General features: G+C 38.8%; 1 protein-coding gene across 1 annotated transcript in view; it reads left to right on the forward strand.

The window, feature by feature from the left end:
* TTN (titin) overlaps positions 1-14,990 on the forward strand; it is a 249,629-nt gene that overhangs the window by 188,955 nt on the left and 45,684 nt on the right. The window contains exons 261-284 of the mRNA XM_067298992.1: positions 29-328; positions 444-737; positions 845-3,811; positions 3,915-4,235; positions 4,349-4,633; positions 4,841-5,140; positions 5,473-5,775; positions 6,784-7,059; positions 7,167-7,466; positions 7,556-7,858; positions 8,094-8,393; positions 8,515-8,802; positions 8,895-9,191; positions 9,281-9,583; positions 9,669-9,974; positions 10,767-11,054; positions 11,161-11,451; positions 11,546-11,833; positions 11,997-12,587; positions 12,669-12,773; positions 13,247-13,444; positions 13,528-13,824; positions 13,938-14,525; positions 14,620-14,922. Coding sequence (XP_067155093.1) covers positions 29-328; positions 444-737; positions 845-3,811; positions 3,915-4,235; positions 4,349-4,633; positions 4,841-5,140; positions 5,473-5,775; positions 6,784-7,059; positions 7,167-7,466; positions 7,556-7,858; positions 8,094-8,393; positions 8,515-8,802; positions 8,895-9,191; positions 9,281-9,583; positions 9,669-9,974; positions 10,767-11,054; positions 11,161-11,451; positions 11,546-11,833; positions 11,997-12,587; positions 12,669-12,773; positions 13,247-13,444; positions 13,528-13,824; positions 13,938-14,525; positions 14,620-14,922 — 10,092 coding nt within the window. The remainder of the gene's footprint in view (positions 1-28; positions 329-443; positions 738-844; positions 3,812-3,914; positions 4,236-4,348; positions 4,634-4,840; positions 5,141-5,472; positions 5,776-6,783; positions 7,060-7,166; positions 7,467-7,555; positions 7,859-8,093; positions 8,394-8,514; positions 8,803-8,894; positions 9,192-9,280; positions 9,584-9,668; positions 9,975-10,766; positions 11,055-11,160; positions 11,452-11,545; positions 11,834-11,996; positions 12,588-12,668; positions 12,774-13,246; positions 13,445-13,527; positions 13,825-13,937; positions 14,526-14,619; positions 14,923-14,990) is intronic.

A 14,990-nucleotide genomic window follows, 5' to 3' on the forward strand; every position in this document is an offset into this window, starting at 1 on the left:
TAATAGATTTATTTTTTGACAATATTAGATAAGCCTGGTCCACCCAGAAATCTTCAGATCAGTGAAGTTAGAAGTGATTCTTGCTACCTCACTTGGAAGGAGCCAGAAGATGATGGTGGTTCTGTCATTACCAACTATGTGGTGGAAAGAAAAGACGTAGCTTCTGCACAGTGGGTACCCATCTCATCATCCTCCAAGAAACGCAGTCACATGGCTAAATACCTGATGGAAGGCACTCAGTATCTCTTCCGAGTTGCAGCTGAGAATCAGTTTGGTAGAGGTCCATATGTGGAAACTCTCAAGCCAATTAAAGCTATAGATCCACTGCGTAAGTTCAGTTATATGATTCACTTTGTCGATCTTGTTGGTACCCATGTGCTCATGGTACTCTGATACCATAGACTGGCCATCTTAGTAACCACTTTGTTTTTACATTTTAAAAGATCCTCCAGGGCCACCGAAGAACCTGCATCATGTAGATGTTGACAAGACTGAAGTTTCCCTTGTTTGGAATAGACCAGATCGTGATGGTGGTGCTGAGATAACTGGATATTTGGTGGAATATCAAGAAGATGGTGCAGAGGAGTGGACTAAGTTCCAGACAGTCCCCATGCTAGACTGTGTTGTTACAGGCCTACAAAAAGGAAAGATTTACAAATTCCGTGTGAAAGCTCAAAATATTGTCGGTCTTAGTCTTCCAGATACAACTATACCAATAGAGTGTCAAGAAAAACTAGGTAACTTTTAGTTTCTCATGTTGTTTCACTGATTTTTTTCTCTTTTTCTTTAAGTAGTCCCCCTGAAAAGCATACGGTAATTTCTCTCTATTTTTCTGTAATTTCAGTACCTCCATCTGTGGAACTAGATGTGAAGTTAATTGAAGGTCTTGTTGTTAAAGCTGGTAGTACAGTAAGACTTCCTGCAATTATGAGAGGTGTTCCGGTTCCGACTGCAAAATGGGTTACTGATGGCACTGAAATTAAAACAGAAGGCAGACACAAGATTGAGACTGACAATTATTCAACTGTACTTACCATCAAAGACTGTATAAGAAAAGATACAGGAGAATATCTACTCACAGTATCTAATGCAGCTGGCAGCAAAACTGTTGCTCTACATCTTACAGTTTTGGATGTTCCTGGTCCACCAACTGGTCCTATTAATATTCTTGAAGTAACACCAGAGCATATGGTTATTTCTTGGCGCCCTCCTAAAGATGATGGTGGAAGTCCTATAATAAACTATATTGTTGAGAAGCGTCAATCAAAGAAAGAAACTTGGGGAGTGGTTAGCTCAGGAACAAGTCACACAAAAATTAAGATTCCACGACTGCAGAAAGGCTGTGAATATATTTTCCGTGTTCGAGCAGAAAATAAGATAGGCATTGGTGCACCCCTTGATTCAGAACCAACAGTTGCTAAACATATGTTTGATCCACCATCCCCACCTGGTAAACCAACAGTTTATGATATTACAGAAAATGCTGCAACAGTGTCTTGGACCCTGCCAAGATCTGATGGCGGAACACCAATAACTGGTTATATACTTGAACGTCGGGAAGCATCTGGTAAATGGGTTCGTGTCAATAAGACACCAATACTTGATATGAAGTACAGAGTCACTGGTCTCTTTGAAGGTAACACATATGAATTCAGAGTGTTAGCAGAAAACATGGTGGGCTTAAGCAAACCATCTCCGAGTTCTGATCCAATAAAAGCATCACGTCCTATCACTCCTCCTGGACCACCTATTAATCCAAAATTAAAAGACAAAACCAAAGAAATGGCTGATCTTGTGTGGACAAAGCCCTTCAAAGATGGTGGCAGCCCAATTCTGGGATACATTGTGGAGTGTCAGAAAACTGGAACTACACAGTGGAATAGGATTAATAAAGATGAACTCATTAGACAATGTGCCTTTAGAGTACCTGGGTTAATAGAAGGAAATGAATATAAATTCCGAATAAAAGCTGTCAACATTGTGGGAGAGGGAGAACCAAGAGAACTGGCAGAAACTGTACTTGCAAAGGATATTCTTTCTCCTCCAGAAGTAAGCCTAGATGTGACCTGTCGAGACATAATCACTGTCAGAGTAGGCCAAACAATTCATATTACTGGGAAAGTAAAAGGCAGGCCAGATCCTGACATAACATGGTCTAAGGATGGCAAAGTGCTAGTCCAAGAAAAGCATGTTGAAATAGTTCACGATCTACCTAATGTTGAACTGCAGGTGAAAGAAGCCAAAAGATCTGATCATGGCAAATATATAATAGCAGCTAAGAACAGCTGCGGATATGCTCAAGCTTTTGCCATTGTTAATGTACTAGATAGACCTGGACCATGTCAGAACCTGAAAATAAGCTATGTCACAAAAGATTCTTGTATGATTGCTTGGGAGAATCCAGTGGATAATGGTGGCTCAGAAATTACAAATTATATAGTAGAGTACCGACAACCAAACCAGAGAGGATGGTCAATTGTCTCCTCTGATATCACTAAACGATTAGTAAAGGCAAATCTTATAGAGAACCGTGAATACTTCTTCAGAGTTTGTGCAGAAAACAAAATAGGTCCAGGTCCTTGCATTGAGACCAAGACTCCCATTCTTGCCATCAATCCTATTGACAAGCCTGGAGAGCCAGAAAATCTTCACATTGCAGAGAAAGGAAAGACATTTGTATATCTGAAATGGAGAAGACCAGATTATGATGGTGGAAGCCCCAATTTAAGTTACCATGTTGAAAGAAAACTGAAAGATTCAGATGAATGGGAAAGGGTGCACAAAGGCAGTATTAAGGAAACACACTATATGGTAGATAAATGTGTTGAAAATAAAATTTACCAATTCCGAGTTCAAACCAAGAATGAGGCAGGTGAAAGTGACTGGGTAAGAACAGCTGAAGTTGTTGTAAAAGAAGATCTGCAGAAACCAGTGCTAGACTTGAAGTTAAGTGGGGTGCTGACTGTAAAAGCAGGTGACACAATTAGAATTGAGGCTGGACTTAGAGGAAAACCACAGCCTGAAGTTGTATGGACAAAAGACAAAGATGCCACAGATCTAACCAGATCTCCAAGAGTCAAAATTGAAACAACTTCTGACACATCTAAATTTATTCTCACAAAATCAAAGCGTAGTGATGGTGGGAAATATGTGATTACTGCAACTAATACAGCTGGTAGTTTTGTAGCATATGCTACTGTTATTGTTTTGGATAAACCAGGTCCTGTAAGAAACTTGAAAGTTACTGACATTTCATGTGATAGATGTACTGTTACTTGGGACCCTCCAGAAGATGACGGTGGTTGTGAAATACAAAACTACATCCTAGAAAAATGTGAAAGCAAACGTATGGTTTGGTCTACATACTCTTCTTCTGTCCTAACAAACTATGCAAATGTGACACGCCTCATCGAAGGTAATGAATATATATTCAGAGTCCGTGCAGAGAATAAAATGGGCACTGGTCCACCAACAGAAACACAGCCAATTATTGCAAAAACTAAATATGATAGACCTGGACGCCCCGACCCTCCAGAGGTCACTAGAGTTAGCAAAGAAGAGATGACTGTAGTTTGGAATCCACCAGAGTATGATGGTGGCAAATCAATTACAGGATACATTTTAGAGAAGAAAGAGAAACGATCACTGAGATGGGTTCCTGTTACTAAGACTGCAATCCCAGAGAGACGCAAGAAGGTTACAAATCTCATCCCTGGTCATGAATATCAATTCCGCGTCAGTGCCGAAAATGAAGTTGGACTTGGAGAACCAAGCTTGCCATCAAGACCTGTAGTAGCAAAAGACCCAATAGGTACCATACTGCAGTATTTTACTGTATTTTTTTAATGTTAACTTAACAAATTGCTTAATTGCTCAAATGTATTCTTATTTGTAACTTTTATTGTGTTTTTCAGAACCACCTGGTCCTCCCACAAACCTGAGGGTGGTTGATAGCACAAAGAGCTCCATTACCCTTGGCTGGGGAAAACCAGTGTATGATGGTGGTGCTCCAATTATTGGATATGTTGTGGAAATTAGACCAAAAGTTGAGGGTGCTGATCCTGAAGCAGGATGGAAACGATGTAATGTTGCTGCACAAGTTATTCATACAGAATTTACAGCCACCAGCCTGGATGAGAACCAGTTATATGAGTTCAGAGTTTCTGCCCAAAATCAGGTTGGCCTTGGCCGTCCAGCTGAACTGAAAGAAGCTGTGTCTCCTAAAGAAATACTTGGTGATTTTTCCCATCTTCTTTATGAGTCTTTACATACAATCTCTATTTACTCTGTTTTTATTTTATTTCATATGCTAAACTTTGCATTTTATTTATTTAATTTTGTCTTTCAGAACCTCCCGAGATTGAGTTGGATGCAAGCATGAGAAAGTTAGTCACAGTCAGAGCAGGATGCCCTATCCGACTTTTTGCTATTATTAGGGGTCGCCCAGCACCAAAAGTCACCTGGAGGAGAATGGTTGTTGATAATGTCATCAGAAAAGGACAAGTTGATCTGGTTGACACTATGGCCTTCTGTGTCATCCCCAATTCAACACGTGATGACTCAGGCAAATATTCATTGACACTTGTTAATGCAGCTGGAGAAAAGGCTGTATTCGTGAACGTCAGAGTCCTAGGTGAGTAACCAGAAAAACACCTGTAGACAATGTTTTAATTATTTTGTCTGTTAATTACAGGAGTTTTTATGATCCCTAGTGCTTACAGTATTTGAGCACAACCGTATCAACTAACACTAATTCCCCCTGTATAAGAAGCTATTAACCCACTTAAATTTTAACTTGTTAAAGAAGAAAATATTAACATAAATTGAAATTTTTTTATAGATACTCCTGGACCTGTGGCAGACTTCAAGGTTTCAGATGTCACCAAGATGTCATGTCACCTTTCATGGGCACCTCCAGAGAATGATGGGGGTAGTCCAGTGACTCATTACATCCTGCAGAAACGTGAGGCTGACAGAAAGACCTGGGCAACAGTCACTGCAGAACTAAAGAAAACTAGTTTCCAAGTAGCTAATCTTGTACCTGGAAATGAGTACTTCTTTAGAGTAATAGCAGTAAATGAATATGGGTCAGGTGTTCCAAGTGACATACCAAAACCAATCCTAGCAACGGATCCCCTAAGTAAGTATGCATTTATGCATGTTTTATTGTTTTCCTCTAATTTTAATACGATTTTGCATTTTTTGAAAGCAGGTATTTCTAAGTCAGACAATGCTGCTAACCGCTCAATGTCAAACATAAATATTTCCATGTCAGTGTTCCCTGCATACAAATAACACAGTCTATGAATGTAGTACCTTTATAGTCATTCATAATTTTGCTCTTTTCAGTATTTTCCTTGTTGAGATAGCATGTATAGCATCCAGTTTTCTTAGTAATTTAACCAATATTCAATAGTCAAGTTCTTGGAAATTCAATGTTTAATGTGTTTCCTTTTTTTCTCCCTTGTAAAGGTGAACCTGATCCACCTAGAAAACTTGAAGTTACTGAAATTACAAAGAACAGTGCTACTTTAGGCTGGCTGCCACCACTGCGTGATGGAGGCTCTAAAGTTGATGGGTACATTGTTAGCTACAAAGAAGATGAACAACCAGCAGATCGCTGGACACAATATTCAATCGTTAAAGATCTGTCCATTGTTGTAGCTGGTCTGAAAGAGGGAAAGAAATACAAGTTTAGAGTGGCAGCTAGAAATGCTGTAGGAGTAAGTTTGCCGAGAGAAACTGAAGGAGTATTTGAAATTAAAGAACAGCTCAGTAAGTATCTGATTAAATACTACCTATGTTAAAATAAACTGTTTTAATAATGAAATGAGCGAGAATGTTAGTTCTTAGACTGAGTCCCAGTAAGCCAGCTCCTTTATGAAGTTATCTAGAGGATTATGGTTAACAGTACTGAATACTTTTAACAGGTCAGAAAGGATGAGGGTTGAACACTAATTCAGAATCATTAAAGAATTTTGGAGTATGGTTTCAGTTGAGGGCAAATGGAACCAGAAGGTAGGAACTAAAGAGAAATAATAAATATATTCAATGAACTTAAAATGAGAGACAAAAAGAATCAGCTCAGGAGTTCAAGAGATAAATGGGGCCAAAATTAGGAGCTGTTTTAAGGTAACAGAAATGAAATTGTTTATGTTGTAAAGTCAGTAAAAAATGTGAAGAGAGAGGGAGGAAGGACAGGTTGAACTAATTAAGGGCTAGGATCCTTGAGGCACAAGAAGGCCTAGGGTTAAGGGGCAGATTTGGGGACGACTGGAAAGAATTTGTGCAGATGAAGAAGTGGGAGAAGGGGTTCTACTTGAAGAATAATTCAAAGGTAGTAAAAAGATTGACTGTGTAAGTGGGTTTAGTTCAGTGAAAACTTCAGTCTTTTTGCAAGACAGACATAAAGGAGGGGAAAAGCAAGGCAGCACTATAAGACAGGAACTTTTTCAAACATAGAGTGGGCAATGACAGGTTCCAGATGTAAAGAAGAATTGTGTGTGATGCATAAATAGTGTGCTAGTCTCTACATAAATACATGAGAAGGTAATCCAAACTCAAAAATATTCTCCTGTAACTGGTATCAGAATGCAAAAGTAAAACTGGAGTAGATATTGCCCACTGCAGAACCCCAAGTTGTCCATAAGTGGAACCTAAATTAAAAATTATTGCATCAGTCCTACTGGTAACACCACTTTAGGTAGAAGCAGAGGACTTTTGCATGAAGAAATAAGAAAAATATGAAGTTGAATTTATATGTCTGTGTGTGCTTTTTTCCAGTCCCACCTAAGATCCTGATGCCTGATCATGTTCACATTAAAGCTGGAAAGAAACTGAGAATTGAAGCTCATGTATACGGGAAGCCTCAGCCAGTCTGTAAATGGATGAAAGGAGACCAAGATGTACTAACATCCAGTCGCCTTGCTGTACATAAAGCAGAAAAATCTTCTGTCCTTATCATTAAGGATGTGACTAGAAAAGACACTGATTTTTACACTCTTACTGCAGAAAACAGCTCTGGCACTGACAGTCAGAAAATCAGAGTGATAGTCATGGGTACGTTTCATTTTATTACTTTTAAACCCAGACTTATACAAAACTAGTTTTAGTAAATTCCACTGTTTGCCATTTTCTTACATCCCTTTTTCTTAATGTATGTGCAGATAAGCCAGGTCCGCCACAGCCTCCCTTTGACATTTCTGAAATTGATGCTGATGCTTGCACTCTTGCATGGCATATACCTCTTGAAGATGGTGGCAGTAACATTACAAACTATGTAGTTGAGAAATGTGATGTAAGCCGAGGGGACTGGGTAACAGCTTTAGCTTCTGTTACAAAGACAAGTTGCAGAATTGGAAAACTGATTCCTGGAGAAGAGTATATGTTCCGTGTTCGTGCTGAAAATCGTTTTGGGATTTCTGAGCCACTTACATCTGGCAAGATGATTGCAAGGTTCCCCTTTGGTATGTCAGTATTTTAGAGCAGCATTTCTCTTTTTAGTCTCCTAGCAAGAAAGCATGAGATTGATATCCATCCTTATATTTCCCTCTAGATGTTCCTAGTGAGCCGAAGAATGCACGTATTACCAAGGTCAATAAGGACTGCATTTTTGTTGCCTGGGATAAACCAGATAGTGATGGAGGCAGTCCAATCACTGGTTATCTCATTGAGCGTAAAGAAAGGAACAGTTTACTCTGGGTGAAGGCTAATGACACAGCTGTGCGCTCCACAGAGTACCCTTGTGTGGGGCTGATTGAAGGTCTTGAGTATACTTTCAGAATTTATGCACTGAACAGAGCTGGAGCAAGTAAACCTAGCAAACCAACTGAGTTTGTCACAGCAAGGACACCAGTCGGTAAGCCAAACACACTAATAGTTTGCAACAAACTCCTGTTATTATGGTTAGTTTAAATATATATGCAACTCCATAATCTTCAATTTGCCCATACGTTTATGTTTTCATGTCTACCATAAGTGCACTGTGAGTGCTCTGTGTGTAGATATGCTGTAAATAAGATCCATTAAAGCCATTTTTTTATTCATCAGATTTTTTGGCAAAACAGACTATAACATAATCTTATTTGGCTTAGATCCCCCTGGGAAACCTGAAGTTATTGATGTCACTAAGAGTACTGTATCACTGGTATGGACAAAACCAAAGCATGATGGTGGTAGCAAACTTATTGGCTACTTTGTTGAAGCTTGCAAATTACCTGGTGATAAGTGGGTCCGGTGCAATACAACTCCTCATCAAATACCTCTAGAAGAGTACACTGCTACAGATTTGGAAGAGAATGCTCAGTATCAATTTAGAGCAATTGCCAAGACAGCAGTTAACATTAGCCGACCTTCAGAACCTTCTGATCCAGTGACCATTCATCCAGAAAATGGTGAGAAATGTAACAATATTTGAGAACTCTGATAAGAGTCTGTGCATTTTTAACTAGTACTCATGTGAAGAGTTAGATGTTTATTTCTCACTAGTTTAACTTTTGTGTTGTTTCCTTTCAGTTCCTCCCAGAATAGAGTTGGATGTATCTATGCAATCACAGCTTACAGTAAAAGCTGGAACTAACGTGCGTCTGGAGGCAAAAGTATATGGCAAGCCTATGCCAACAATTACCTGGAAGAAAGAAGGAGAAGTTTTAAAACCATCCGAAGGTGTTAAGATCACAACTAAGAGAAACCTTGCTACAGTTGAGTTGTTCAGTGTTAACAGGAAGCAAACGGGAGACTATACTATTACTGCTGAAAATGCAAGTGGATCAAAGTCGGCAAACATTAAGCTTAAAGTCCTTGGTAAGCTAAAGACTGTCTGTTAATAAATACATTTATAGTTAAACGATATAGCAAGAGCTAGATCTATAAGAATGTGATCTTAATTCTTCCAGATAAGCCTGGTCCTCCAGCCTCCGTTAAAATCAAACATATGTATGCAGATCGTGCAATGCTTTCTTGGGAGCCTCCTCTGGAAGATGGAGGTTCAGAAATTACTAACTACATTGTTGACAAACGTGAAACAAGCAGACCAAACTGGGCCCAAGTTACTGCCAATGTACCAATTACAAGCTGCACGGTGGAGAAACTAATAGAAGGACATGAGTACCAGTTCCGCATATGTGCTGAAAATAAATACGGTGTTGGAGACCCTATCTTCACTGAACCAGCAGTCGCTAAGAATCCATATGGTAAGTGTTTTGCAGTATAGCTTCATGAATCATTGCTTTTTTGTGTATGCTTATGAATGTGAACATAACTTTCAAATAAATCTTCACAGATGTACCCGGACCTTGTGATCCACCGATAATTAGTAATATAACAAAAGACTTTATGACTGTTAGCTGGAAGCCCCCAGCTAGTGATGGTGGGTCCCCAATAACTGGTTATATACTTGAGAAGCGTGAAACTAAGACTCTTAACTGGACAAAAGTAAACAGGAAGCCTGTCATTGAAAGAACTGTTAAGGCCACTGGACTCCAAGAAGGAACAGAATATGAGTTCCGGGTAACAGCACTGAATAAGGCCGGACCTGGCAAGCCTAGCGCACCATCTAAAGCAGCATATGCTCGTGATCCTCAATGTAAGCTAAAAGTAATGTCTCAGCTGGTATGTCCAAATATTTTTGTACAACATTTTATGATTAACTTTGCTATTTCAATTCTCAGATCCTCCTGGCCCACCTGCCTTCCCGAAGGTGGTTGATACTACCCGTAATTCAATAAGCCTGTCATGGAGCAAACCAGCATATGATGGTGGAAGCCCTATTATTGGTTATCTAGTAGAAGTAAAAAGAGCTGACACAGACAACTGGGTCAGATGCAATCTACCCAAGAACTTACAGGATACGCAATTTGTGGTAACGGGACTGATGGAGGATACAGAGTACCAGTTCCGCATTTATGCTGTCAATAAGATTGGATACAGTGATCCAAGTGATGTTCCTGATAAACACACTGCCAAAGACATTTTAAGTATGTTTACTGAAAACAATTTAACTTGCTGACTTTTAATTCATAGGATGGGTTCTGAAGGAAGGGTTTGCCACAGATGAGAGAAGAAGATTAATTTAGAATGTGGCATTTCTCAAAAACTATTGGTTAAAAGTGGCTAATTTGAAAGAGAATGGGGCAAAATTGAATAGAATCTGAATATGGTGTCTGCTTCTTTTACTTGCATGCCAGATGCATTCACCTCTTATTTTGGGCCTTCAAGAATTTTTTCTATCTCTAATCTTACAATCAGATTTTTCAGACCTCTCTCCCATTCTTAAAACTTTCAGTCTTATTCAGACCTTCTAAAGCATTTGGAGCTGAGATTACTATATTAAGCATCTATGTGGCACACTATTTAATTTAATTGTATGGCACTTATTCCTTAATAGCCATGCTGCCTACTCTATGTGCTTTGCTGTATGTACAAAAGCATTGCTTCACAGAGCTGTCTTGATTCAGGATATGGGGAACTGTCTAGGAGGTTTTGAAACTCCTTTGAATTATGGAGGAACTGGGAGACTTCTTCATATAATAAGAAATGTAAGTAGTGGCAAAGGCAAAAAAGAAGGAAGAGAAGTTAGTGCAAAAAAACCCCAGGTTTACAAATGATCTTGAAATGGGAATCAGGTTGCTAACTAACATCACCATGGACATGAGAGCAAGTTAGTTAATCTAGTGAAATGACAGTAAACAAAGTCTTCTTGTCACAGTAATTTTAGTGATATTCTTAAAGATGTTGTTTTAACTGCATGCTTTTTGCTATACACACAGTTCCTCCTGAGGGAGAACTTGATGCAGAACTAAGGAAAGTCCTTGTGTTGCGTGCTGGAGTCACAATGAGGCTTTATGTGCCAGTAAGAGGACGTCCACCTCCAAAGATTACATGGTCTAAAGTGGATGCCAACCTAAGAGATAGACAAGGATTAGACATCAAGTCAACTGATTTTGATACCTTCCTGCGTTGTGAAAATGTAAACAAATATGATGCTGGAAAATATGTCCTAAGTCTGGAGAATAGCTGTGGCAAGAAGGCATACACCATTGTTGTAAAAGTACTTGGTAAGTGTCAGAGTTTCCCCCAGTCTAATATATTTTTTCAATTTTTAACCAATAATTTTTTGTATTTTGTTTACTAAATCAAATGAGGGGGGTTGTATTCATCTAGATACTCCAGGCCCTCCTATTAACCTGGTTGTAAAAGAAGCATCTAAGGATTCTGCCTTCATTACATGGGAGCCTCCACTAATAGATGGTGGCAGTCCAGTCAAAAATTACATCGTTGAAAAACGTGATGCAGAAAGAAAGTCATGGTCCACAGTAACAACAGAGTGTCCAAAGACAAGCTGCAGGATAACTAACTTAGAAGAAGGCAAATCTTACTTCTTCAGGGTTTTTGCTGAAAATGAATATGGTATTGGTGACCCCTGTGAAACTCGTGATGCTGTTAAAGCTTCTGGTAAGAAAAAATAATCTATTTCTCCTACTTTGCTACTCACATAATTTTATTTTTTAACTTAAATGGACACTTACTATGCTTTTCTTCCTTCTAGAAACGCCTGGGCCAGTTGTGGATCTAAAAGCTTCAGCTGTAACAAAATCATCATGCAATTTAGCATGGAAAAAACCTATCAGTGACGGTGGAAGCCGTATTTTTGCATATGTTGTTGAGGTTCTGACTAGTGAAGATAAATGGCAAGAAGTTATGCGAGCAAAGAACCTCCATTTTTCAATGAGGGACCTAAAAGAAGGACAGGAATACACTTTTAGAGTGATGGCCCAAAATGATGCTGGATATGGAACTCCAACCGAGCTCACAATTGTTGCAAGAGATGACATTGGTAAGAAGCAACTTAAGATCATTCATTCACTCAGTCATTTATCCAAATTATACTGATTTTATGCTTAGCATCATTATTATGCATACATACAAATCAGGTGCCTTTAAAACAGCATCTGAATTTTAACACAGAGTTGAGTAATTGGTTATTTCTATTTTTGCAGTGGCACCTGATCTTGATTTAAGAGATCTACCTGATTTGTGCTATGTAGCTAAAGAAGGTAGCAATTTCCGTCTTAAAATACCCATTAAAGGCAAGCCTGTCCCAACTGTAACTTGGAAGAAAGGTGAAGACCAGGCACTTACTGAGAGTGGAAGAGTGGCATTTGAATCTACAGCAGTTAACACCACACTTTTAGTACGTGACTGCCAGAAAGCTGATGCTGGAAAGTACACAATCACTCTGAAGAACATTGCTGGCAGTAAGGAAGGCACTATTTCTGTAAAAGTTGTTGGCAAACCTGGCATACCAACAGGTCCAGTGAAATTTGAAGAAGTCACAGCTGATGCCATAACCTTAAAGTGGGGTCCTCCAAAAGATGATGGTGGTTCAGAAATCACTAACTATGTCCTAGAGAAGAGAGATAATGTAAACAATAAGTGGGTTACTTGTGCTTCTGCGGTCCAGAAAACTACATTTAGAGTTACAAGACTTCATGAAGGAAATGAATATACATTCAGGATCAGGGCTGAAAATAAATATGGAGTAGGTGAAGGTCTTAAATCTGATCCTGTCATTGCAAAACATCCATTTGGTAAGTATATATTATCATTTTTAAGCTTTAAAATAATGTTTTAGGAGTGATATTTATTTTTTCATTTTTTATATTGTTTAGATGTGCCAGATGCTCCTCCACCTCCCAATATCGTTGATGTTCGGCATGATTCTGTAGCTTTAACTTGGACTGACCCCAGAAGAACTGGAGGCTCACCAATCACAGGTATATCCCCAAAAGCCTCCTTAGTATTTCCCCTCTTAATAGTTCTTCCTCCCTTTCAAAGAGTAACATAAAACTATGAGATGTTTATGCTTTAAATCGATTGATTGATTGATTGATTGAACTGTTTTACTTCCTGTTCTTTATTTATGCTGAACTTTTTTAAAGGTTTAACTTTAAAGTCAGTAACTGAGAAACAATATTTTTGCACACATAGCTGAAACACCTAAAGAAAGAACAACAAACCCATCTACATTACTTGGGTCTTTAAAATTAACAATTTACATTTACAAACTATATAATTACAAACATCTGTAATGTATATTCACATCCATTTCTTAATCTGTTTTCATTGTCACTCCAGCACGGTTCCTATGTGACAATGCCATATAGGCACAATGGTGTTTCACAAAGCTATGGTACATGAAGATTTCTACAAAACCCCCATATTTTACATCTTACCTTTTATCTTTTAGGTTATCACATTGAAGTCAAAGAAAGAAATAGTCTTCTATGGAAAAGAGCCAATAAAACTCCAATAAGGATGAAAGATTTCAGAGTGACAGGGTTAACTGAAGGTCTGGAATATGAATTCAGAGTAATGGCAATCAATCTGGCTGGAGTAGGTAAACCAAGTCTGCCATCTGAACCAGTTGTGGCACTTGATCCTATTGGTGAGTCATCAGGAGAACACAAATAAAAATTCTCAGGGTTGAAATCACTGTTGTCTGACCGTGGCTTATTATTTTTTCTTTAGATCCTCCTGGGAAACCTGAAGTTATCAATGTAACCAGGAACTCAGTAACACTCATTTGGACAGAACCAAAATATGATGGTGGACATAAGTTAATTGGGTACATTGTTGAAAAACGAGATTTGCCTTCAAAGACTTGGACAAAGGCTAATCATGTGAATGTTCCAGATTGTGCATTTACTGTAACTGACCTTACTGAAGGTGCCAAGTATGAGTTCAGAATTAGAGCAAAGAACACTGCAGGAGCTATCAGTCCTCCATCAGAATCCACAGACACCATAATATGCAAGGATGAGTATGGTATGTAGATGGCATTAAGAACTGAAGGATTTTATTTGAATTATTAATACCAAATGCTTTTTTTTACTATGTTCTTGTTAAAACAATCCTGGGTTTTCGGTTTGCTTTTACAGAGGCACCAACTATTGTTATTGATCCTACACTGAAGGAGGGTTTAACAGTGAAAGCAGGAGACACCATCACGGTGTCTGCTATTAGCATCCGTGGCAAGCCACTTCCAACTTCATCATGGTCCAAAGCTGGAAAAGATTTTAGACCTTCAGAGGTTGTGCACATTGAAACAACACCAACTTCTTCGACTCTAAGCATCAAATACGCAGCCAGAAAAGATTCTGGCGAATACACAATCACTGCAACCAATCCTTTTGGTACTAAACAGGAGAGCATACATGTGAAAGTTTTAGATGTTCCAGGACCTCCAGGGCCTATTGAGATCAGTAACGTTTCAGCAGAAAAAGCCACTCTTACATGGTCACCTCCTGCAGAAGATGGTGGATCACCAATCAAATCATATGTTCTTGAAAAGAGAGAAACCAGCCGCCTGCTCTGGACATTAGTTGCTGAAAATATTGAGAGCTGTAGACATGTTGTTAGCAAGCTCATCCAAGGAAATGAGTATGTTTTCCGTGTCTCAGCAGTCAATCAGTATGGCAAGGGTGAACCAGTACAATCAGAACCAGTTAAAATGGTGGATAGATTTGGTAAGCAGAACAAGATAAAATGTGCAAGTGTGTTTTTATTAATTTTAAAGACTTGATTTTTGCCTTAACTTTGTACTTTTTTCTTCCTTATCAGGTCCCCCAGGCCCTCCTGGAAAACCAGAAGTAACAAATGTGACTAAAAATACTGCAACAGTTACCTGGAAAAGACCAGTAGATGATGGTGGAAGTGAAATCACAGGTTACTATGTGGAGAGGAAAGAAAAGAAAGGTTTAAGATGGGTCAGAGCAACAAAGAAACCGGTTTCAGATCTAAGATGCAAAGTAACTGGGCTCCTGGAAGGAAATGAATATGAATTCCGTGTCAGTGCAGAAAACAGAGCAGGAGTTGGACCACCAAGTGATGCTTCAAACTCAGTCATATGCAAGGATGTTGCATGTTAGTATCATGCCTTTCTTTTACCAAAGTTCATACAAACAGTAAGAGTTACTTCCTCTATAATATAA

Source organism: Apteryx mantelli, chromosome 6 (genome assembly GCF_036417845.1).
Source record: "Apteryx mantelli isolate bAptMan1 chromosome 6, bAptMan1.hap1, whole genome shotgun sequence".
In the NCBI taxonomy this organism is placed as follows: Eukaryota; Metazoa; Chordata; class Aves; order Apterygiformes; family Apterygidae; genus Apteryx; species Apteryx mantelli.